This window comes from Schistosoma mansoni, chromosome 3, assembly GCF_000237925.1.
Source record: "Schistosoma mansoni strain Puerto Rico chromosome 3, complete genome".
NCBI lineage: Eukaryota > Metazoa > Platyhelminthes > Trematoda > Strigeidida > Schistosomatidae > Schistosoma > Schistosoma mansoni.
In genome coordinates, this window is record NC_031497.1 from 3,632,719 (window position 1) to 3,655,671 (window position 22,953).

At 34.6% G+C, this 22,953-nt stretch overlaps 3 protein-coding genes across 3 annotated transcripts; 1 reads left to right on the forward strand and 2 right to left on the reverse strand.

The window, feature by feature from the left end:
* The first annotated feature begins 16 nt into the window (after positions 1-16).
* On the forward strand, positions 17-5,485 carry Smp_018500 (putative gluconokinase). Its single transcript, XM_018798928.1, has 2 exons — positions 17-696; positions 5,456-5,485. Exon 1 carries the CDS (start codon positions 40-42, stop codon positions 535-537), a length of 498 nt encoding a protein of 165 aa, XP_018650769.1. The 5' UTR covers positions 17-39; the 3' UTR covers positions 538-696; positions 5,456-5,485.
* On the reverse strand, positions 1,685-14,422 carry Smp_018490 (putative coiled-coil alpha-helical rod protein 1 (Alpha helical coiled-coil rod protein); the record flags this gene model as incomplete). Its single annotated transcript, XM_018798929.1, has 10 exons — positions 1,685-1,861; positions 1,902-2,070; positions 2,943-3,137; positions 4,411-4,481; positions 5,054-5,175; positions 5,847-6,238; positions 8,287-8,515; positions 11,298-11,446; positions 13,163-13,430; positions 14,253-14,422. 10 exons carry the CDS (start codon positions 14,420-14,422, stop codon positions 1,764-1,766), a joined length of 1,863 nt encoding a protein of 620 aa, XP_018650770.1. The 3' UTR covers positions 1,685-1,763.
* Positions 14,423-15,799: 1,377 nt separating this feature from the next.
* Positions 15,800-18,119, reverse strand: Smp_018480 (putative rrna methylase; the record flags this gene model as incomplete). The annotated part of the gene is made up of 2 exons (XM_018798932.1): positions 15,800-16,084; positions 17,388-18,119. The coding sequence occupies 2 exons, from the start codon at positions 18,117-18,119 to the stop codon at positions 15,800-15,802; spliced, it is 1,017 nt and encodes a 338-aa protein (XP_018650771.1).
* Positions 18,120-22,953: the final 4,834 nt, after the last annotated feature.

Below are 22,953 nucleotides of genomic sequence, written 5' to 3' on the forward strand. Positions count from 1 at the left end.
AAATTTTTTACTTATAGGTCCAATATAATCTAAATTAATATGATCATTGTAATTATGGGACCATGTGGTTGCGGAAAATCAACAGTAGGAAATTCGTTGGCGATTCGAATTAACTGGCCATTTATAGAAGGTGATGACTATCATTCTGACAAGAATCGAGTTAAAATGTCTATGGGGATTCCGCTGAATGATGAAGATCGTTTGCCATGGCTTCAGTCCCTAAGAAATGAGTTAATGCAACACAAGAATGCCATATTAGCATGTAGTGCTTTGAAAAAGTCCTACCGAAATATTTTATCCAGTAGCAACGATGTAAATGATCCAACAAGAACACTTTTTGTGTTGCTAAGTGCAAATAAAAGTCTGCTACAAAAACGGGTCAGTGAGCGCAAGGGACATTTTATACACCCTTCACTTATAGAAAGTCAGCTAGAAACATTAGAGTCATTTGGAGAAGATGAAAAATACCTTGTTATTGATGCTAGTAACTCTCTCACGGATATTACTCAACAGATTATGAATACTTTGTCCACATGAGAACATTTCGTCAAACAATAAACCTACTCCATGTTTACAAATAAATCTGAAGATGACCCAATAAAATCGTCACAATTCTGGGAATTCTCACATTTAGGATAGTGCATATTTTGAAATTTCCAATGAGAAGAATGCGCTCACTTATAAATATTACTGTACAGTAAGTAAAAGCTACGCAATAAGATTTGCTAAGAAATCTTCCTGTCCAGCAACCGTTATTTACATAAGAGTATTCCTAAATGAAACCGATAATTTGTATGACATTATGCTCGCCGAAAATAAAATGAAGTGTTGATTTATTTACATTAAATTAGAAATTTTTTACTCCGAATATTTAGACAAACACCAGTTTATGAAAATTCAGTTTAGAAAAACTCACAAGGAGGCCTTAGGAAAAGCTATCTCATTTCGACGCAGTTTTGTCGATACGGTGTTACAAAAAGTTACTACATGTTGACTGGATTAGATGCTAAGTTCACAGTTACTTTTTATATCTGATAACCCTGGAAATCATATAGTAAACATGCAGTATGAGTAATTAGCTCTGTAGGTTAAGCAATTTGTATGCTGAAACAAATTTTACGATAGATAACATTTAGGCAAATCGTAATGTCCGGATGTGCGTATTTATATTTTTAGTTGTGTTTATATGGTTTGGGGTCAAAAAGAATACTCACTTCACGATAATTATTTTCTAACCAATCATTTCGTTCTTGCTGTGATCCCGTAATGTTATCGGAGTGTTTTTCTACTAATACACTTTAACCTCTTAATTACTACTCATATGAAACCATGCAGTATACAAATCCATTTGCCTTTAGTGGACGAAGTAAAAATTGTTCTGGAATCGCTATTGATACATACATAAACCCGACTACTCAAAGAGAAAAAAAATTGAGAGTGAGGAAGTTTATTTAACTAAACTGAATCGATTGTATGTGGACCCATTTATTTATTTGTTCTTTAGGAAATCAAACCTACCAGTGGTTTATATCGTACCCCTTGAAAAATAAAACCATTTTTTGGTCAATCACATGCAATTATCATTTGGCGATTTCTGATTCGCACACTATCAAAAACTTCATAAATAGGAATTACATTTAAGGAATTTCCCGCTTGTTATGTGTATATTAACATTTCCTATATTAATAGACTTTTAATGTAGTGTATTGTGGTGGAGACAAACTAAAATATGAAAATATGTACAGGCTTCATAATTTTACAAGTCACTGATCAACATCTTTTTCAGCATCTGAATCGCTTGACAAGTCGCTATTTAGCCGATCAGCAAGTTGGTCAAGTTTACGTATTGATTCATTGAGATCTAAAATGTGAGGAAGTTAAGCGACATAAAATAAACCTACCAATATGGCTTGGAAATGTAGGTACTATCGGACTCGTCATTTTTTGAATAACATTTGATGACTTCGCTGTATTGTTACCATAGCAACGATAAGGTTCTGGATAAAACGAATGAAGTGCATTCTCTAGAGTTTGAATTTTGGATTTATAGGTGTTTTCAATATTATTGATCTATGTGTTGAACCAATGAAAAAAAATTCAGATAAAATTGTAATGACAAAAAGTGGGGGAATTGTCTACGATCAATGTGCTTTCAGATGCATCTCACTAGTTTAAGATCTTCATATAATTTTGTGCACAATCTTTATCCCTATGAAAATTGTGTCCTAGAAGTACTAGATATATGTCCAATGTACAGTTACAACATTAGACAAATGTTATTACATGGAACTAAATACACAGGAAGAAAGTAACTAGAATGTGGAACGAGTGTTTTTCGGCCTGAACATAACACCTGTATGAAGTAAAAATAGGAAAACGAAGGCGGTGAAAAAAACAGGAAATAGTATGGTAGCACCTGAGAGTCGGAGGAAAATAGTGATGCATCTGTGCCACAAGTAGCTTTTGAGTAACATCACCTGACAACTTAAACTTTGACTTGAAACGTTTTACGGACCCTTCTGAAACGTTAGGGCACTTGGATCCGACCAATGATAACATCATTAATTGGTGTCATTTTGTTGTGAAGAGCCGCTCCCCCTCCGAAACTAATTTTATGTCAGCAAAAATAGTGAATTGAAGTAAGTGGTGTTTCGGTATGAGCATATGAAGTGTATAAAATAACTAGTTTGATAAACTGAAAAATGCTATCCTAGCTTGTATTGATGTCAAATATAAGTCATTTGTAGGCAATGTTCTTAGTTATGTGACCACACAAATGTACACTGTAATCCTATTATATGAAAAATAGCAGAAGTAGTGTTTAAAAATGCTTAATATAAGCAACTATTATATTCAGATAAGGTTCATAATAACCTAGAATCGTATTGAGGAGGAAAATGAAAGAACATTATTAAGAAAAGAAAACAAAGTTTTAAAGTCACCTGTAACTTTCTTTCATTAATCTCTCGATCAACACGGCGTTCAGCACGACGTAGTTCCGTTAAAGCTTTGGTAAGCTTCATATCCGTCTCAGAGAGTTGAGTTTTTAAATGTTCAGTTTCATCTATATACTTTTTTTCTAGATCATTATTGGTCAGTTTTTCACTTTTTAATTGATCTGAACATTCTTTTAATTTCTGATATAAGAAGTATATTATAAAGTAAAATAATATTTAAAGTTGGAAGTAATATTAAGAAATTTGTAAGGGCTTTTACTTTAATGTATTTATATTGCCATTGGAATAAATTTAATAGATATGATAGAAAAGATAGGTTTGTTAACCGTAAAAATAAAAAAACTCTTGCTTAATTACTTAAAAAATTAGAACTTGTCCATATGATTTGATAACTTTGTACTACATATAACTGGAATTGTATATTTCTCAGAGATGGGAAATCATATTTTTTTAAAATTTTTAATGATATAGAGGAATGACTTTTGCGGTGTTTGGATAGCATCTTTTAAGGGATGAATTTTCACAGAACAAGACTGTAAGCAGTGTAAACCGATAAAAGTCGAAGAAAAAACCTTATTTATACTGCGAAAACAACTCCCAAACTGACCAGGACTGAAGAAACTAAAGATAAGTACAGTGACTAATGCACATAGTGAATTGATTCTAATTCTTCCCATTGAAGTATAGTTTCTACAACATTAATGAGAAGCGTTCATACATGGAAATAAAGTAATGGACTGTTGGATACGTAGTATCAAAAAGGTTTCATGATTTAAACAGATTTTATAATGAGTCACTGAGAGGGAGGTAGAGAGGTTAAGCAAAAGAAATAAGTAATTATTGATCAGTCTTATCTGATCAGTGATAAAAGTTGTCACTAACAATTAACCATCTACTGAGCAACTCAGTCGTAGACATGCTGTCTGGGTTGAATATTTTGTACAAGAAACTTAAAAGTTACGCACAAGTTGTGTGAAGAAATCTAACACTAAGAGACTAAGTGTTGTAATATATATTGTAGACGTTTAAATATTTTTAGAATTAATTCATGTGTAAGGATCTTACATTGTGTAGACATTACGTACAAACGAAATTATTTTTCATTATAAAAACATAGAACTTTAATTTTTAATAACCAATATTTGGCGTACATTTCTCCTCAAGACCCATTCCTATACTAATCAGTCTCTGAGTTTAAATAAAATCACTTTGACGTTAAGCGATAAGAAGCAATCTGTAGAAAGCATTGGTACTCTTGAATAAAGTGGATTTATAATCTTGAGGGGAATAATGCTTCTTTAGAAAAATGAACAAGAGTCACCTAGGACTAACTAGAAAGATTACCACTGAACTATTCCGATCGCTACTGATCACTTAATTTCAGGACTGAGATGTTTACATTAATTAGTGAGAAATAGCTATGATTTAGTTCTAATCAATGAAACTAACTGACCTTTTGTTCATCATGTAAAGATAAATTCAAAATTCTGTTTGCTTCCCGAAGTTCTGATAATTCTTTTTCAACTAAGAACAGATAAGGGAAAATTAACAATGGAATAAGTCCACTTTACAAATATAGTCATCATTTTTTAAAATGTACAATTACAAGACATTCAGTGTGAGATGTACGGTAGAGTTATACTCTACACTAACCTGCGTTGAAATGTAAAAATCTGGCTGTATTAATATCTTTTTAGTTTAGGAGTATTACCAAGTTTCTGCACTCCAGAACAGTCTCCGAACTTCTGAATATACACATAGATTTCCGTTATTACAGTAGATTATGGGTTTTATTCAACAGGAGGAAAGTAATGTACATTGATTAAGGTGGCTTCAGTAAGTATTGAAGATGGATTAATCTCTTTCAAATAAGACTCGATTTATTGGTTACGTACAGTTTCGCGCCTTTATTAGCGAGCTTTAACCGCAACAGTATGACTGATAATACTACTGTTTCCCAAGATGAAGGGAAATATTCTGTTAAATTCATGAATACACATGTATTGATGACTATTACACTTCCAGAATGACTTAAGAATTAGATATGAATAGATCAAACTTAAGATAATATCATGCAATTAAAATTTAAAACAAACCTGCTTTCTCAGCATCTTTAACGCGATTATCAAATGATCTAACATAATCGGACAACTGTTCTAATGCTCGATCACGCTCTTTTATAGCCTTAATTGCTTCGGTTTGAGCCTGAGAAATAATCCTATTTAAAAATATAGAAATTGTACAGACTGTGATCATTACATAATAATTTTATGACCATAAATCTAGCATATCAATTTTTATTGCATAGAAAACAAAATATATCGTTGATGAATTGGAATCACTCAAAAAGCTATGGGCGTATAGATGTCATTATTTTATTATGCAAGGACATATAGGTAACCAAGATTAAATTTAGTTGATTATTATTCAGCGTTCTTGTCACATCTAATTTAGACTTTAAACTTACCAAAATACTACTTTTTTTGTTTCTTTACAAGATTTTGATTTTCAATGCAACTGTAGAATGCAAAAAGAAAACAAGTTCCTTTTATGAATTTTACACACCATTTTTTTTCTTATCATAAACAAAAGAGAGGTAACACTGTTCAGAATAGCTGCCATTTTTACAACGAAGTCTCAATCTTTTTAAATAGGAAAAGTTAAATTATCGATATGTGTGACGAAAGATCGTTGGTGAGACTACAAATACCGGCAATGAACAAAGATTCAAAGAGATTGTACAGGTTAATGAAAGACTAATGATATTCAAACATCTGTTATAAATCAGAAACATCGGTTATTATCTAATTACAACAGAATAATAAATTGTTCAGTGAATTTGTAAATATTAATTTGACAGGAATTTAAATAGAACCGACTTTGACTTACTCTTCTTTCTCTGATTCTGATAAAATATCACCAATCCAATGTTTTAATTCATAGCTGACTTGCGTTGACTGGTCTACATTTGCTTTCCGATGTGATAATGATGATGATAATAATAACTGAGTGCGTAGAACAGGAAGACGAGAGTTAGCAAAATCTAGACGCCTTTCTAAATGTCTTAAACGACGAAAAACTGAGCATATTGTTATTGGATTTTGTTGATTCATTGAACCGGATTCTGGCCAATTCATAAACGTTTGTATAGCTTTTACAATTTGATCAAGATTTTGTTTTGTACTTAAAGCGAATTTCTTGTAATTTTCACGAGATTCGGTTAAATTTGATTGAGTCATTGCTAATTTTGAATGCAAACTTTCCAAATCTTTTTCAAATCCCTAATAACAAAAATTAGCGAATAGAATTACTTTGAGAAATATGATAATGAAATTAACGGATTATTTTCCAATGGTATTTTATCGTACGACTTATCAAAATCATCAATTCACTATTATATATGTCTCAAAAAAGCCCTGTTAATTCATTTTATTAGGTTTTTGTGTTCATTGACTGTACTACTCAAACAAAGACATTTGAATTTGTAAGGATTTGTACTTTTTCTGTTGTTGATGTTAAGAATTAGAGTCGATCAGTTTCTTTCAGCATAAAGTGTACACTAACCAGGTTGGCTTGATATTGCCATATAGTTGCAAGCTAGATCAAAGTTAGATTTTGGGTAGCAGTGGAATACAGAAAGAAAAAATTATGACTCATCAGTTGGATTCTATTAAGGTGATCCAAAAAATCTCTCGCAAGAAACAACAAAAGCTTAGGAATCAATCAGCGTTCACTAGAAGTTTTGCCAGAAACATCATAAAAGTGAAAAGTCACATATAGAGTTTATGATTGGCTGATTACTATGACCTGAAGCCATGTCAGCTCCTCTCCTAGTTTTCACATCTCCCATTGTCCTTCGGAATTGTTTACTGATACAAATATGATTTATCTGGTTCTCTGTATTGTGGTCCGGTGAGATCCATGTAGCTTTGTGTATTAGTTTGTGTGGAAATATTGTGCCGCCTATAACTAATTTGTTGAATGCACATATATTTGCAAATCTCTCCCCATTTTCATTTCTCTCTCCCAGTCCATGTCGTCCAATTACATCTTCATATCCGGTGTTGTCCACTTCGACTTTAGCATTTAGGTCTCCCATCAGGATTGTGAGGTCCTTTCTTGGGCAATTCTTCATGATTCATTGCAGCCTCAAGTAGAACTGATCTTTATCATCTTTGTTGCTATCATTGGTGAGTGGATAACATTGGATAACATTCATTGTGATCCCCTCCTACTTTGTTTTGAATGATGCTTTGATAATTCTGGATCCGTGAGATTCCCACCTTACGAGCGCATTTCATGCTTCTCTGGACAGCATTAGAGCAACTCTATGAGTGTGTGGATCATTTTTCTCTTCGTGAACGGAGTACAGCAGCATCTCTCTCGTATCTAACCTTTGCTGTCCAGCTTGGGTCCAATAGGTTTCACTGTCAATTTGTATCTCATCATTTCTATTGCTATTTGACTGGTTTACCAGGTCTCCCACATTGTCCGGACGTTCCATGTACCTGTGAAAGTTGTTGTTCTGGTTGTGAGAAGTGGCGTCGGTCCCGTGACTTTCGAAGAATCTCGGCAATCATCCTGAGGCGTCATAATTCTTCCTTTAACTCCCAAGGCAGAGTTTAAATAGTTTAAATTGTTTAATATGGTTGGCGTTTTTTGAGCAAGGTTGTTTTTTACGGGATGGGGTTACCGACCCCATGCCAAACCGTCATTCTTTACTCGGGTTTAGGACCGGCAGTAGCCCTAGGACAGCCACAGGTGGAGTTAATTACTAGCCGACAGTCTACTAATTATATAAATGATATGAAAGCTAAGTTTATAGATGAGTGTAAAGTTAAGAACATTTAAAGTTTCACAGAAACGCTACCTATTATTGGTTATTTTTTACCGGACATTTTCATTTTAAAATAAGTTTAACAAAAAACACTAATACGATGAGGGTACAACCAAACAATCGGGTTCGTTTTTCTACATACTTAAAAATAGGTGTCATAGTATATTGACAAAAGGTATCTGGCAAAATATAACAGAATATATGTGGGTTAAACCTGCTACTTTTAAGAACCTGATACAACGAAAGTTGTTAGACAAATATACGTGTACTTACTAACTCGAAGACATTTTCGAGGAGAGTAACAATCTCAGTATTTCGGATCATGCTTTCACAACTATGTTATTATTATTATTCTGGAAGTTTCCTTTTTTATGAGTATACTTCACGATATTGAATCTAATAGCATATACTGGTTTTAATCAACATAAAAAAGCATAGAATTTTAATTATTTAATTTCGTTATTATTTCTTACAGATAAATCTTCTACTTACCTGTCTTTTATTACGTTCTACGTTCAGTGCGGATTCGTTAGCTTTCAGTTTAAATTCAGTTGCTTCTAAAGTTGCTTTTAAAGATTCAAATTCTGAAAGTAGCTTTTCATAGGCACGTTTTGATTTGGTTACAGTATGGGAATTTTCAGACTTCAGATTTTCTATTTCAATAAGTAAGCGTAAAACATGTCTACGCCATGTGCAGAGTAAATTTTCCACTTTTCCAGACCTAATTTAAATTTATATTTGCTAAATGAATCTATACTGCACATGAGAATTATTAATATAACTGAAACGAAGCATCTATAGTAACAAATGATAGTCAGAAATAAACACAATTTGACCATGTGATATTTAGACATGAATTCAATACGATAGATTATGCAATCAAATGATGATTTATCTTTGGTAAAAGAGCTACAAACTGACCAACCAGGTACATATATGATGATAGTTTAAAAAGATATTTTCAGAGAAAAATCTCCAACTAAAATTCCAATAAAAGGATGTGAATATGTCAAAAGTGTGTATATGAAGAGGAAATCGAATTACACAAGGAAAGCTTCGTATTTTCCTACTGTGAAGCTTTACTATTATTAACGTCAGTTGATGTGAGTTAGTGTTTTCTGCCTTCATGATTTAAGTATGCATATACACCTCTTAGAAAAATTCAGTTTTCTCGACTTTATATGTAAACATGTCCTATAAAGAATTTATCTCATCGTGAAGTATGTACACAAAATAATCTTCAGTAATGAAGATACTGAGAGATATTTTTCAGAACACAATGAGTGATCGTAAATGAATGATATGTGTTTTTAGGTCTGAGAATAGGAATTGGGCCAACTAAGAGAATTAGTCTTTTCACATATCATGATAACTTTATCAATCATGGTAAGTTCGTGATTGATGAATTCAAGCTGAAGATATTAGTGTCTTTTTTGCCCTTTGTAAAGTTACGCTGCCTGTGAGGGAGGTAAGATATCCAATTATTTGTCAAAAGTTGAGTTTATAGTCTGGTTAATTCGCTCTTTTTTCATATATGGATGTTAAAAGTGGCTTCTAAAAGTAGGTAATATGTACAGATTAAAAGTGTTGTAATGTGTCTTTGAATTGTTGCTTGCATACGGTGGAACCATCAAGTGAAAATGTTACGGTAAGACAGACAGTGTAAGATAGAGATGATCAATTGGTTGGATAGATTGTGAATCTTAGTTGACTAAACTGATTGAGACTTTTGTCTTGCACATCTAACCACCTTCTACCATGATTCACTATGTTAGTTAGCAAAGAATTAGGTTTGTAAGAGTATAGAAGCGGCTAGATAGAGATATAAGATCATGTAGTATCAGTTTATTTGTTAAGCCCATATACTTTATCCTAGCTACTGGCCAAGCCAATTCGCCTATCCATTAGAGTCATATTTTGATCTTGTTAATTATTCGCTTACTAACCTTGACTACCTTGTTATATGAGCGCATGTGTATGTACCCTTCTTATCCTACCTATCACGTCTGTCATTCATTTTTGTCTGACTATAAATGTTGATTAACGCTTGCTTAAATCGAGTTGGCTTCCCAGCCAACATCCAATGCGCATTATTTTTGCTTTGCTCTCGAGTTGGCTTCCCAGCCATCTCCAATACGCATTATCTTTCGCTTCGCTCTCGAGTTGGCTTCTCAGCCATCTCCACTGCATGTCATTTCCGCCTCGTTCGCTTTCTTCGCTTATTCGCCTGTTCACTCGCTCGTTCATATTCGCTCAGGTGTTGTTAACTTTCTGACCTGAGTTATTCGACAATAAACTGTAGTTGCTGCTATCCTTTGTCTTCTGATTTTACGCGCCGTTAAGGTTAGAATTATATCGATTATCGAAACGAACGATTAACGAATCGCGGCACTACAATCAGTTCAAGAAGTTGTTAACTGTTGGCCTGAGTCATGTAGGTAGGGAAAAACTTTTCATTTGTGGTGAAAATATTTAAGATCTACGGTTTACGTCGTATAACTTGAAAACCATCTCAATAATATTATTTTATAACTGTTAGTGGCTTTTTTACTTATTAACTTTGCTAGTTCCAGTACTATTTATTTTATTTTCTCTTCATCTTTCCTAATAATTTACCATCTCTTATATATGATAACTTGGATTGATACGTATCACTGGTAGGCTATACCTACATCTGTTGATGATTATTGTACTATGTAAAATAATGAATACGTAATCCGTAATAGCTATATACAAGCGGAGTCGGTTACTATTTACGACCATTTGAGGTGCAGACTAGTGTTTATTAACATTGTAAGGATTAGTGATTGGTTAACGTCCATTCTTCAATTTGGCAGACTCTCCTTATGAATGGAAAAGGATTAGTAAAATATCTTAAAACTCTTTGCCAAGAAATAGTAAGACACAATGTAGAACATAATTTTGCTTTCGTCGATATGATTAGGAATCTAAATGAAGCTAGCACATATTCACGTTAAAGATCGGTGGGCAACTCTCAATTACAAATATTTTCATGATTGGAATGATTTTCGGTATCAGCCTATATGTGATATATTTTAAGATGTACAGAGAGTATATAACTTTTTGTTCAATAGGAACTCTCATAGATAACGTGACGATATTATTATGTAACAAACTGAAATTTGATTTTGAATAAACGAAAGATCGCTGGATTGTTGGTTGAAGTGATTCTCATTGAGTAGCTATTTTATTTAGTTAGACAATTGTATTCGTATTTTTCTTGGGCAGATTGTTGGAATGAAATATATAAGGAATATAAAGAAAGCAATATTGTAAACTGGGGATCGTATTCTAACTTTCTACTGCTTATGTCAGTCAGTTTGTATTCGTGTCAAATAAATCTTGATCATTCATACGATTCGGTCTTAATTATTTAGTTAGTCAAACGTGATTCATAATCATGTTACTATTTCATATAAACGGAATACATCGAGTAAAAATGCAATAGTCTGTACAATTTCTAAAAAGATAGTGAAACTTACTTATTGTTAATAGGTAGCACCTCATTATTACTTTCTCTGGACAACTGTTTTTCTTGAATTTCTAAAACTGTCTCCAAACTACTCATTCGATCATTCATTTGTTCAAGTTGAAGATTTAACTCAGAATTTTTATTTTCCAAATGTTTCAGCTAGAAGATGAAAAGAATTTGAAAAATATATAATGACAAATCTAGGTGATTCTGTTATGATTTTAAATGACAAAATGAAAAGGACCATACCGAATTCCAAATAGAGGCTAGTGAATTGCTGAAGCAGTTTATTCTGAGGTCAAAAAAAGAACTAGACTTCAGAAGACCATCAAAAAAAATGCTACATTGAAATATACAAGGTTAAGGTGTGAAAGGAATCCGTCCAAAAGAATATTGCTTCAAGATGACATTTATTGTAACTATTTCCTCTAATTATACCAAAAAAGTGATCAGATCATCTGTTTCGAAAGGATCTCAATATATACGTAACAAGGCGAGTGGTAGAGAGTGTAACGTTTCTTTTGATACTAATCAACATATGGCAATTAATAGTTTTAAGGCAAAGATGTATATAACCAAGCTAACTCAGTCATGATGTGAAAATTATGTCTGAACAGTCTCAACGATTGATATTACAATAGTTCCAGCATTCCTTCTAGCCAAATGATTTAAGATTCTGCAGAGAAATAATTAAGAGAAAAACTACTTAAGACAAGTAAAGTTTGCAGACCAAACTATGCTAAAAACCTGTTTAATTACGTTTATAGTAATATAGTGAGTCGTTATATGTGGAATATTTTCGCGATGTGAGATAGGAATAAGCCTGTGCATGTATATCTTTATGTTATTGTTAAATTAAGAGTTTATAGGGTAAATGAAACCTCTGACTAGAATCAGGGACATATCATTTTCACTTACTATAAATCCACAAGTACATTTGAGTGAATTTAGGTAGTCGTAACATGTATATAGGATGCGAACAGTAATAGTTATTTGTGATGTTAAACATTGAAAATGATTGTAGGCGTATTCCAATTATGATAACTGACTGAATTACTAGGCGTCGGTCTTTTAGCTGGAATTCAACTACAGATGGTATAGATAGGGTAGATGACAAGGTTCGAAAATTTGTTTGTTCATTAACAGTTATCACGATGCATTTTTCTACTCATACTTTTCTTATTTACCAATATAGGGATTGATTCTAGTGTTAGTCTTTCTTTATGAATGAATGCCAAAACTTTTCTGAAGAATTTCGGTTCTTTTGAAGTAGGTTTTGTATCCTGTTTCTAATGAGTATAGTGCAGTTATAGATATATCCTCTAACTTACTGAAATCTAGTGTGGATTTATAGGCATGTTCCAAACACTATTTATGCTCCTTCAACTTCACATCCAACTACCCAAATGTTTTCCCCAGAAATGAACGTTGGAATCATTTGAGTTTCAGTCCTCGAGATTATTCAAATATAGTTTGTACAGATGTCTTCACTGTGATCGCTGTCCGATTTCTGTGAAACTATTCGCTCAAATTTGTACAAATGATCATATAACTCAGTCATTTCCGGTGATTAGGGAAACCCCTAATAACTCACCAACCGTTAACAAACCATTTATTTTACAACATGAATATTACATCATTTTTTTAAAAGAACAAGTGATATTATACGTTGATAGCTAGACCTTTAATTCAATTATTTGTTGGAAACGTTAAAAAAAGTTATTCTAACTCTTGAAACCTACATTTAGATTAGGAATTTGATGAAAACAAAGGTCATTAATAAATAGAAAGTGGTAGGCAAAAAAAGACATAGATTACAAATCGAAAACATTTAGTCTAATTGAAGCCATTTAGTTAAAAATTTATACATATCACCTTTTCTAATAGTTCTCTATCGCAAATACATTTATGTTGTTCAAAAGAATCTCCATTAAATGTATTTTTAGATGAAACTCTACCCAATCCAATATATCCTCGTATTTTATTCAATTCGTCTAAAGCTTTTGTCTGACTTCGTAAAAGATATTCATTTTCTTGTTTCAGTTCATTAACAAACTTGTTGATGTAATTGAATTGTATGTCTTCTGAATTGATTCGATCAAAATGACCATCATCGTTTAGATCGACTGAATCTTTATTTAATCTGCAAACAAATTAATGTAACTTATTTTTAATAAATCTATGAAACACAATTTGGTGGAGTTTTGTTCATCCACCTGAGTCTACGACAAGAAAAAATCTTTCCAGGTCAAGCCACACGTACATCCAAGAAGTCTGTCCACAACTTTCCTGGTTAGTGGTGAAACTGGCAGAACGTGTCTTTACAAATAAGTGGATATTCTACATGTTCATGGCTAGAAACAACATCTGATATCACTGTAATAGCAACGAAACCATTTAGACTCCTAGAGAAACCTCAAACCAATCAGTTGTACCAGTAACAGTAATGTCTGTAGCAGACATAACGGAAGGAATATATGAATATTATGAATAAGTATTTGAATGATTGTCGTTTGTTTACACGAGGAATATGATTCATGAGAGGTGTTAGCACAATATAGATTGGATTAAAGCACGTTCCATGCAGGATTGGGTTGGGGCACGCTGATTGGTTATTTCTTATCCAATCGGTGCTAGTGGATACTTGGGGAAGATTCTAGAATCCTCATATGTAAAAACTGTGAGTATACTAACGCTTCTCTTATCGTGATTCCTACTTACATCCAACCTTTTTATTTGTAATATAATTGTGTTCCTGTTCAGCCGTGTTCTGGTTTGGGGACTTGTCGAGTGAAGTAGTGTTCAGGAGTAGCTAGGTAGTAATAAGAGAAATTATAACACGAGGGGATTTGATTTAACGAACAAGTTGATGCATAGGAATGTGCATTAACCATTAACACTGTTACACAATTCAGATATATACAACTCTAAAAGAGCATTTACAATCACTTTTTGGATTACTTACTTAGGAATAATCGAATTTATTGACAATTTTCTAGTGCTCCTACTGCTTAGTATCGAATTAGTGCGTTCAGCATCATTGTTCACATTCTGAGGGTAATTAAAATGATTAGGATTTGAGGTAAGAAAAGCAGATGGTGGGAGCAAAATTTCACTATTTTGTTCGCTTTCCATAATCCGTTTGTAAGTTAAGGGAAAAAAGTTGGTGAATATCTACAACCTTTAGGTGCGACATAAAACACAAGTTAATCTACATTTGATATAACAAAGTGTACACTTGTTTGGTGAAAAACTGATCATTAGTAAAACATCATTATGAATAGTTATAATCTTTGAGGGGTAGTGTTCTTATAAATTCGTCAAATGTATTATGATAAGTTAGTTTCTAACCTTATGATAACATTACCTACTTGTTTTAGTAACACCCGTGTACAAACACTAACAAGTTAGACCCAAAATGTCAAGTGAAAATGGAACGATGATCTTTAACGAGTTACAAGAAAGTTGAATGAAGGTAGATATCACGAAGTAGAGATATGCGAAATGTCATCATGTTAGGAAACTCTTAGTAAATTTTTCAAACAGGTGAATTAGATGATTTACCCTACAATCAATACGTTTTTACTCAAGTGTTTCCAACAAACAACTCAAAGACTACTTCAGAAAATCAAGATAACTCCCATAAATCGCTATGGCCTACTGAAAACAAATCTGCCTATTCACTAACGGCAATAGTATAATCATTTTTTGAACGAAATATGGAGAAATCGTAAAAGTTGACTGTCTATTGTTGTTTAAACAACAATACTCTATATTGGATCAATTCTTCATAAGTGGTTTTTAATCACAAGAATGGAATCCGATTTATTTCAATTTTTTTAATAAAATTAATTCCTGCACATTTCTAATCTTTCATTTTATGGAGCGGTCAAAAAATCCAAATCATGATTTATTGTTTATTAAGATGTGAGCTCTGAGTGGTAAATGCTTAATTAATAAGCTAGGATAAACCACAGTAGCAAAAAAATGGTGAACAAGTCAGTGTTTGTAAATAGAAAACAAGAAATTATCCATATGGACACAATTAACACCATTACTTGGTCAAAGTTTAAGTAAAAATTCCCTACGTATGGAGACAAATTTTCAAAAAGCATAGCTTAAACATATAATGCATCGATGGTATCGTTTTATTTGCCAATAAAACAAATGGTAATGCTTGACACCATTTCAATATTTACAGGGATTTTTAACTCTATTAGAGTACCTAGTATGGAATGGTTAGATAGTTGGTAGTACTGAACTTGTAAAATAATAATAAGTCTACGAACATTTAAGTAAATGCAAATAAAAACTGCATTTCACCGAAATTCAGACAAAAAAGCAGAAGAAATTAATAATATCAATTTATTTGAAACCAGAGTAAGATGTTCCAAAAAATATGACTTCTGGTTGAATATAACTATGTACACTACGAAGGTGAAATTAGAATCGATGCAAGATATATATGTACATAAATTATGAAAATAATCTCATAAACAGATTGAAGAGGATTTATTCAGTATGGGAAATAAAAGATGATTTGTTAGCAGCTTCGTGTCCATGCCGAAACATAGTTAACTGATATAATAAAATACCAGCAGCAACGGATACATTTAAAGATGATGGGATAGTTTGTGATATACATTGATTTAATTTGGTTGAATCTCCATAACCTGGTATACGCAGTAATAAATCGCAAGAATTTAAAACATTTTCACTGAGACCCCGTGATTCACTTCCCAGGGCTAATATCAGAGGTCTAGGGTAAACTCCTGTGTTGTCATTATTAGCGCCTACCTGAAGTAATTACAAACAGTGGGATAATTACAGGATAATAATATAATCTGACTACAAACATTGAAACAATAATTTTGTTACAAAGGTTTCTACATAACCTGGGAATAATCTGGTTCTGCATAAAAACAAATTTGCAACGTTGGGTCTATACTGTTCGGTTACTTTCTTCTCAAAATAATAAATTAACTAATTTACTGCATAAAGCCCTCAAAATCTGCTTGGTTGTGCTGTTACTAAATGTTTTTACCCTACTGGATATCATCCAGTAAATCACCGTTAATTTTTTGGCTTAGTTTGTGGGACGCCTCAGCAGTGTGCATCCACGATCCCGCCTCGTGAGGTTCGAATCCAGGACTTATCAGTCTCGCGCGCGAGCGCCTAACCTCTAGACCACTGAGCCGGCATCCAACGGTGTTAGTGTCTAACTGCTGAGGAGTCCCACAATGGGACGAAACGGCCATCCAGTGCTCCCAGGTTTCCCATGGTGGTATAGCTTCAATTGACTCATGATTTCAACTATTAAGATTACTATAGTTATCCACAAAAACCCTTCTGATATTAATCAACATATGCACACTAGTGACTGGCTTCAAGAGGTATTTCCTGGAGTTCTAGTGAGAAGCAGTGACCAGTGAAGTTCAACCGGGTCTGTTGTGAGATAGTAACTCACTGAAGACAATGGTGGATGTGTCACTCGATTTCGTGGATCGGTTGAAGTTAGACATTAACATCGTTGGATGTCGGCTCAGTGGTCTGGAGGTTAAGCATTCGCGCGCGAGACCAAAGATCCTGGGTTCAAATCTCGCGAGGTGGGATCGTGGATGCGCACTGCTGAGGAGTCCCATACTGGGAAGAAACGGCTGTTCAGTGCTTCCAGATTTTCCATGGTGGTCTAGCTTAAATTGACTCATGATCTCAACTATTGAAATTACTATGATATCCACAAAGAACCCCTTCTTATATTTATATGTCAAAGCATGGGAAACTGTTTTATGAATAAATGCGAATATTCGTCAATATTTGCACGAATAGTTTGACAGATACTGAGCATCGATAATAATGTTTTACAAATGTTAGGACCAAAAAATGAAGCACATGGTTTCACACAGTTTATATGTTTCAGTTTCAGTTTCAGTTTGGAAAGGACAGGAGGCTTGATGGCCTGTGTTAGTCCTGGCAATGATGGTCTCTCAGCTGATCCAACTACTAAGTAATTAATTCAGTACTCAATACAAATTGTTGAGCGGTACCGTCGCTGAAAATAGTGGTGAATCTGTTACATTAATTACAGAATAGTCAGTACCTCATCAGGTTTCAGCAGATCTGTAGATTTCGAAACTTTACTTGATGGAAGTTGACTTTCCCCGCAAGTACCAACTATCAAAAATCCAGCATTTGATAAGGACTTCATATCCATTACAGTATCAGTTAGCCTATAAAATAGGATACTTTCCATTGCACCAACACTAATTTTACTGATTAGAGGTGATGGGCTGACACACGGAGAAGTAGATAGTATTACCGCAGATATACCAAAGAATGCCGCTGAACGCAATATGTTCCCAAAATTCATGGTATCCATCATATGATCCAGAAGTAGAACAGTAGGTCTATGATATTTTTTTGCGTATGGTAAATTGCCTGATAAATTATTCCAAGAAAATAACAAATTCTTAATTGACAAGTCTGAAATAGACTGTATGGTGGTAGGAGAAACTTCAAGTATCACGCCCTGATGGGCTCTTGAATTACTTAGTTCTTTGAGCTTTTCGACTGGTACCCGAGTTACTGGTATTCCATACTTGAGTGCTTTTTCGGTTATTTGAAATGTTGATATCTCTACGAGATTGTCAGGATCTTTGCAGTTGCTCAATGTGTCCTTAACGTACAACCGATAAATATCACGATGACGAAACGTAAGCGCACACAAGACAGGATGAATTCCATATAGTAGCTCAGATGATTGACGGGTTCTTCCGAGAAAATTAATAGAGGTATGAAATTTACAACTTAGTTTGCCGAAGAATGTGACCATTGGTGAATATACGTTGTTTCTTGGCCTAAAATAGGAACATGAATCGACCAATTGGCAAATGAAGTCCAGATAAAAAAGTAAAATAGACGTCAGACCGAGTTCTATGCTGGAATTGGCACACTAATTTTAAAACGCATGAAAAATACGTAAACTAGATTAAATCAGTTATATCAGACTGAATTGAATCGCCGTAGCTTCACAGACATTGAAAACGGTTAAGAAACAAACAAGTAGAATTGTGTGAAAACAGGACAATAGTTTAAAATATTTCAGATAACGTTAGTGGAATTTCATACAATCACTTTTGATACGTTAAGACCGCATTTCAGTAGTCTACAATCCTAAAGCCTTAGACTAGGGGAGACTTCTATTAATATTTTATTGCGACCATTATGACTAATTGCAAGTGTATCAGTTATACAATAAATGTCCAAAATCATATAGATTGAGTCAAAAAACCACAGGAAAATTTACCTTGGCACGAAATCCTATGCTTTGTGGAAGGAATGTTCATTTCACATTAGGTGCTTCGAAACAGCGAATAACAGAATTTCTGTATCCTATATTTATAACAGGGCAGCATAATGGATTGTATTAAGCACAGGATACACTCATCTTGGTTACTCTAATATATATATAAAGTTTAGAATTTAGTGATAGGGTTTATTAACTAATAACATGTCAATGCTACTAACTTGATGACATTTTGCTATTAGGAAGTCAAGTGTAAGCGAGAATATCTCGGAAAAAGACGAAATTCTAATTCGCTCTCAGCCCAGACGTTTAAAACGATGGGCCTAACACTTTAGAGAACAGTTTAGCTGGCCTTCAGCTACTCTACAGTTACCCACCACCTCAAGTGGTGTCCGACAAGGCTGTCCACTACCCCCCTTTTTGTTTAACTTCATCACAGACCTACTGCTGGAAATAACTTTCTCATCGACTGAATTTTCGGGCATTGATCTCCTACCAGGAGGTCCGTTATTTATTTATTTAAAAACATAAATAATGATACAAGGGGGCATTTATTGACTTAGAATACGCATATGACATAATCCTGCTTGGTGAAGATGCTGACAAAATGCAGAGTCTTTTGGTAGCACTGAGTAACAATGTCAGGATGTTTGAGATGCGTTTCTTCACCTCTAAATGTAAATTGTTACTCTAGGACTGGCTTGCGTCAAAACCTGGACCAAGGATAGAAAGTCAAGTAGTTCGACGCTTCGACAACTTCACTTATCTTGGAAGTCTGATCAGCCCCGATGGGTTGGTGTCTGACGAAATCTCTGCACGGATTCAAAAAGCTCGTTTGGCTTTTGCCAACTTACGTCACCTATGGCAAAGGCGAGATATCCGTCTATCAATAAAAGGACGACTATACTACGCGGCAGTTCTTTCTGTTCTACTTTACGGCTGCGAAACGTGGCCATGAAGAGTAGTGTCTGTAGAAAATAGTAGACTTCACTACGAGGTTTTTCACGGTCTTGGAGTCAGAATGCGTAAAATGTAATGTTAAAATAGGCCAAACGTAGACAAGAATAGACAGTTTCACTGACAGTTGACCTTTATTTTTCTAAATTTACTAGCTTAAACTGAACAAATTTGTGCAGTCTGATACATTATTTTATTTATTTAAACATATGAATATTGGTACAAGGAAGCACCAGATAAATATGCGCCGCACAAATCTCATTTGATTTGTGTGAGGGCTGTAATACTGCCCAGGTGCCCAAACTGAAGCAGGTGGTTTTCTTAGGGGGCCACACCCGGAGCCTTTGACCTAAAGGTCTGATCCACAAGGCAGTGGAGCATCGTGAGGAGATGCAGTCCCATGGTAGCCGGTGTCCAACAATTGGTTCATACGCCATTTGTTCCATCAGGATACTGGAGCCCATGTGCACCATTGGTTTGGAATCAGGGTTTTCCAACTCCCCTAGGTGGACTTTCCGTGTCCATCAACCCGGTTAAAGCGCCGGACATTCGCTTTTCGTCCTCTCACTTTTGTGAACAACACCCCCGCCGCGAGAAGGCAGTGAGTAGGACTTCCCTGATAAAGGCCTGATACATTATACTGAACTTCAAAATTATTCGGAAGATCAGTCACATACTTGAGGAAAAGGTTCAAATAAATGCACTCTAAATATGGGCATGAAATATGCGAGGCTGTAATTATAATTACAATATATATTTCCACATTACTCCCAACTAGATTGTTTTGACTGATCAGTCAGGATAATTATTTCGACTGTAACTGAGTTACAAGAGTTGCCGACAATAGTCCTTCAGATAGATAAGTGTCAATTACATTTGACAGTAAAGTTAGTAGCTGTTATTTGTGACACTCCAGCTAGTAACAACGTCGGGTCTGTCGTCGGATACAATTGTACAGCTGGTTGTGACAAATGTAAGGCTTTAGGGACACGACTGGGTGGTCGAATGACTTTCCTCAATGGTGGCGACTTGAGAAATGATTTCACTTTTCGTAGTAGGTCCCAATCAATTCATCATCGTGGTAGAAGTTCCTTAGAAAATCTGCCACTAGATATATCAAGTTTTTTCGTCAGAACCGATGGACATGATATATTTAGGCATCACCAAGAAACTAATTTTCATATGGAAGGATCTAGCAAGTAAGCGACTGAAGCGGATGGACCAATTTATTTTTACATCTATCAGTGTAGCCAACACATGACATGAGACTTTAAAAGGAAATGTGGTTCGCTGCATGAAGTTTCTCTTTGGAAAGCAACTGGATACAGATTGTTTTTATTGTACTTAGGTCCTGTAGTTCTTCATGATAGGTTACCATTAGCATTGTACAGAGACTCCCAGCGTCTATCATTATCAGTACATTTATTATCATACCTAAAGTTGCACAGTGTCTTCTCCAGCAGCGTTCGTATTAATCTGAACAACATGTTGGAATACGGAAATTGTTACGGTAGGGAACACCTTGTCTATAATGTGCATGGTTTAAAGCACATTGTTGACGACGTTAATGAACATGGTAGTCTAGAGTCATTTTCTGCCTTTTTTTGTGAATCTTATATGCGAAAGATTAGGCGTTCAGTACACTGCTGATTTGCAGCGAATAAACAAGCTGCATAGCGACATACCGGAGAAGTTTACTTCCAAAGTCTACTGAATCAGAGCATGTCAGACAATGTAGCTGAGTCTGAGGTCAGTTATGATTTCTCTAAGGAAATAATTACTTGCAGAAACTCGCAGAAAGTTGTCGACTACCAGGCCTGACAACATTGTGATTTCAAATGGTTATCCGGGATTCATCATACAAATCACTGATGGAGACAGGATTAGGTTTAGGGCATTCCACAATACTCCAGATTTTTTTACTGACCCCTTTCCCTCCAATACTAGATGTATATTTAAGTGTTCTATCGTAAGCCACAAGTGTACGTCGATTAGACTGACAGATATACTTTGCAAGTGTATTTATGTACCGACACAACATTATGAGGTTATCATTCCCCTATTGCATAAATTTCCATAGATAGAGTGACATCATTTCTCAAGGCCTGTCGCAAATGTAACAGTGTAGTAGGTTTGCATGTTGGTTATTGCTTTTGCATCACCCACTGTGCAGTTATTACGAATGTCCTGGAGTTCATGTAATATTTTGATGTTTCTAACTCCATGGAACTGGTTTTAAGCATTAATCCGGACATTACATTATGGTTCACGATAAGGAAAACATGCAAGTTTCAGTCATCCTTAGCAAATGAGTGCTCATCCATAGGCGTAAAGGACAGGTACAGCGACAGCATAGACACTTCAAGTTTCGCATCCCCTTTGAAAATGCCTGGGGAAATGCGTACTCTTGAAGCTGCTTTGGAGGAGCACACGTTTCACGACCAATCGGTAGGTTGCAACGGCCTTTAATAAAGGTTCAGGTAACCAGAATGTCCGAGACCGTATAAGATGATAATCGGAAATCAACCAAAGCGTTTCTAGCTTACGTGCTGACGTCAAGACTGGCAATTGCTTAGACCTTACGTGCGACTAGAAGTAAAATAGGTATCAATAGTTACAAATTCTACAGGACGATTCAAAGTTCACAACACAGTCTTAATACATTTATAGATGTTCTGTGTTCACGGTCCCGAAGTGCAATCTGTCCAGAGAACCAAATAACACAAGCCATAGATATTGCAAGTCAAGCTTTTCTACATGATGCAAAAGGTAAAGTAAACAAACGTGGATGGCAGTTCAAAAAAGATGTGAGCTAAATTCACTTTCGATCTGTAATTGAGTACCGGTTTCTGTTTTTATATTAGTTTCTGGTAAACATTTATACCGAAATAATTGTTTCCTATCTATCTTATTTTCAACCGGCTTCACAAATGTTCGAAGACCTAACTGTAAGTTTTTAATTTAGCAACAATTATAGTTACACCATCAGTACGTAATTAACATTTCACGCGGCATTATGGATTCATAAGTTGGATGATCGCTATGACATAGAGAATTCGTTTGTCTACTCTAAGCAATTTGGCTGTTTTGATACTGCTTTTGTTATGCAGAAGAGTAACTTTTTTTCTTTTTGAAGAACACCGTGAATGAAAGTTCAACAACAAGCTGATGTACTTAACCGAAACGCATTAGCAATTGTTAAGAATTCGAAGACATCATTTATTAACGGACAATTTTCACTTTTTCCTAAGCTTTAAAAAGCATTTTCAATTATAACGCATCAGTCTTTTAGTTACGGCAATGCTTATCTACCTCGACAGACCGCTTCTTGCTACCAATTTTGGTTTAATTGCTTTGGAAAAACGTTCAGTTTGCGAAGTTAACTGGAAAAGATTTTTGAACT

Bases quoted from the DNA above. Each gene is read 5' to 3' on its own strand.
- Smp_018500 (XM_018798928.1), top strand. From the start codon at position 40: ATGATCATTGTAATTATGGGACCATGTGGTTGCGGAAAATCAACAGTA.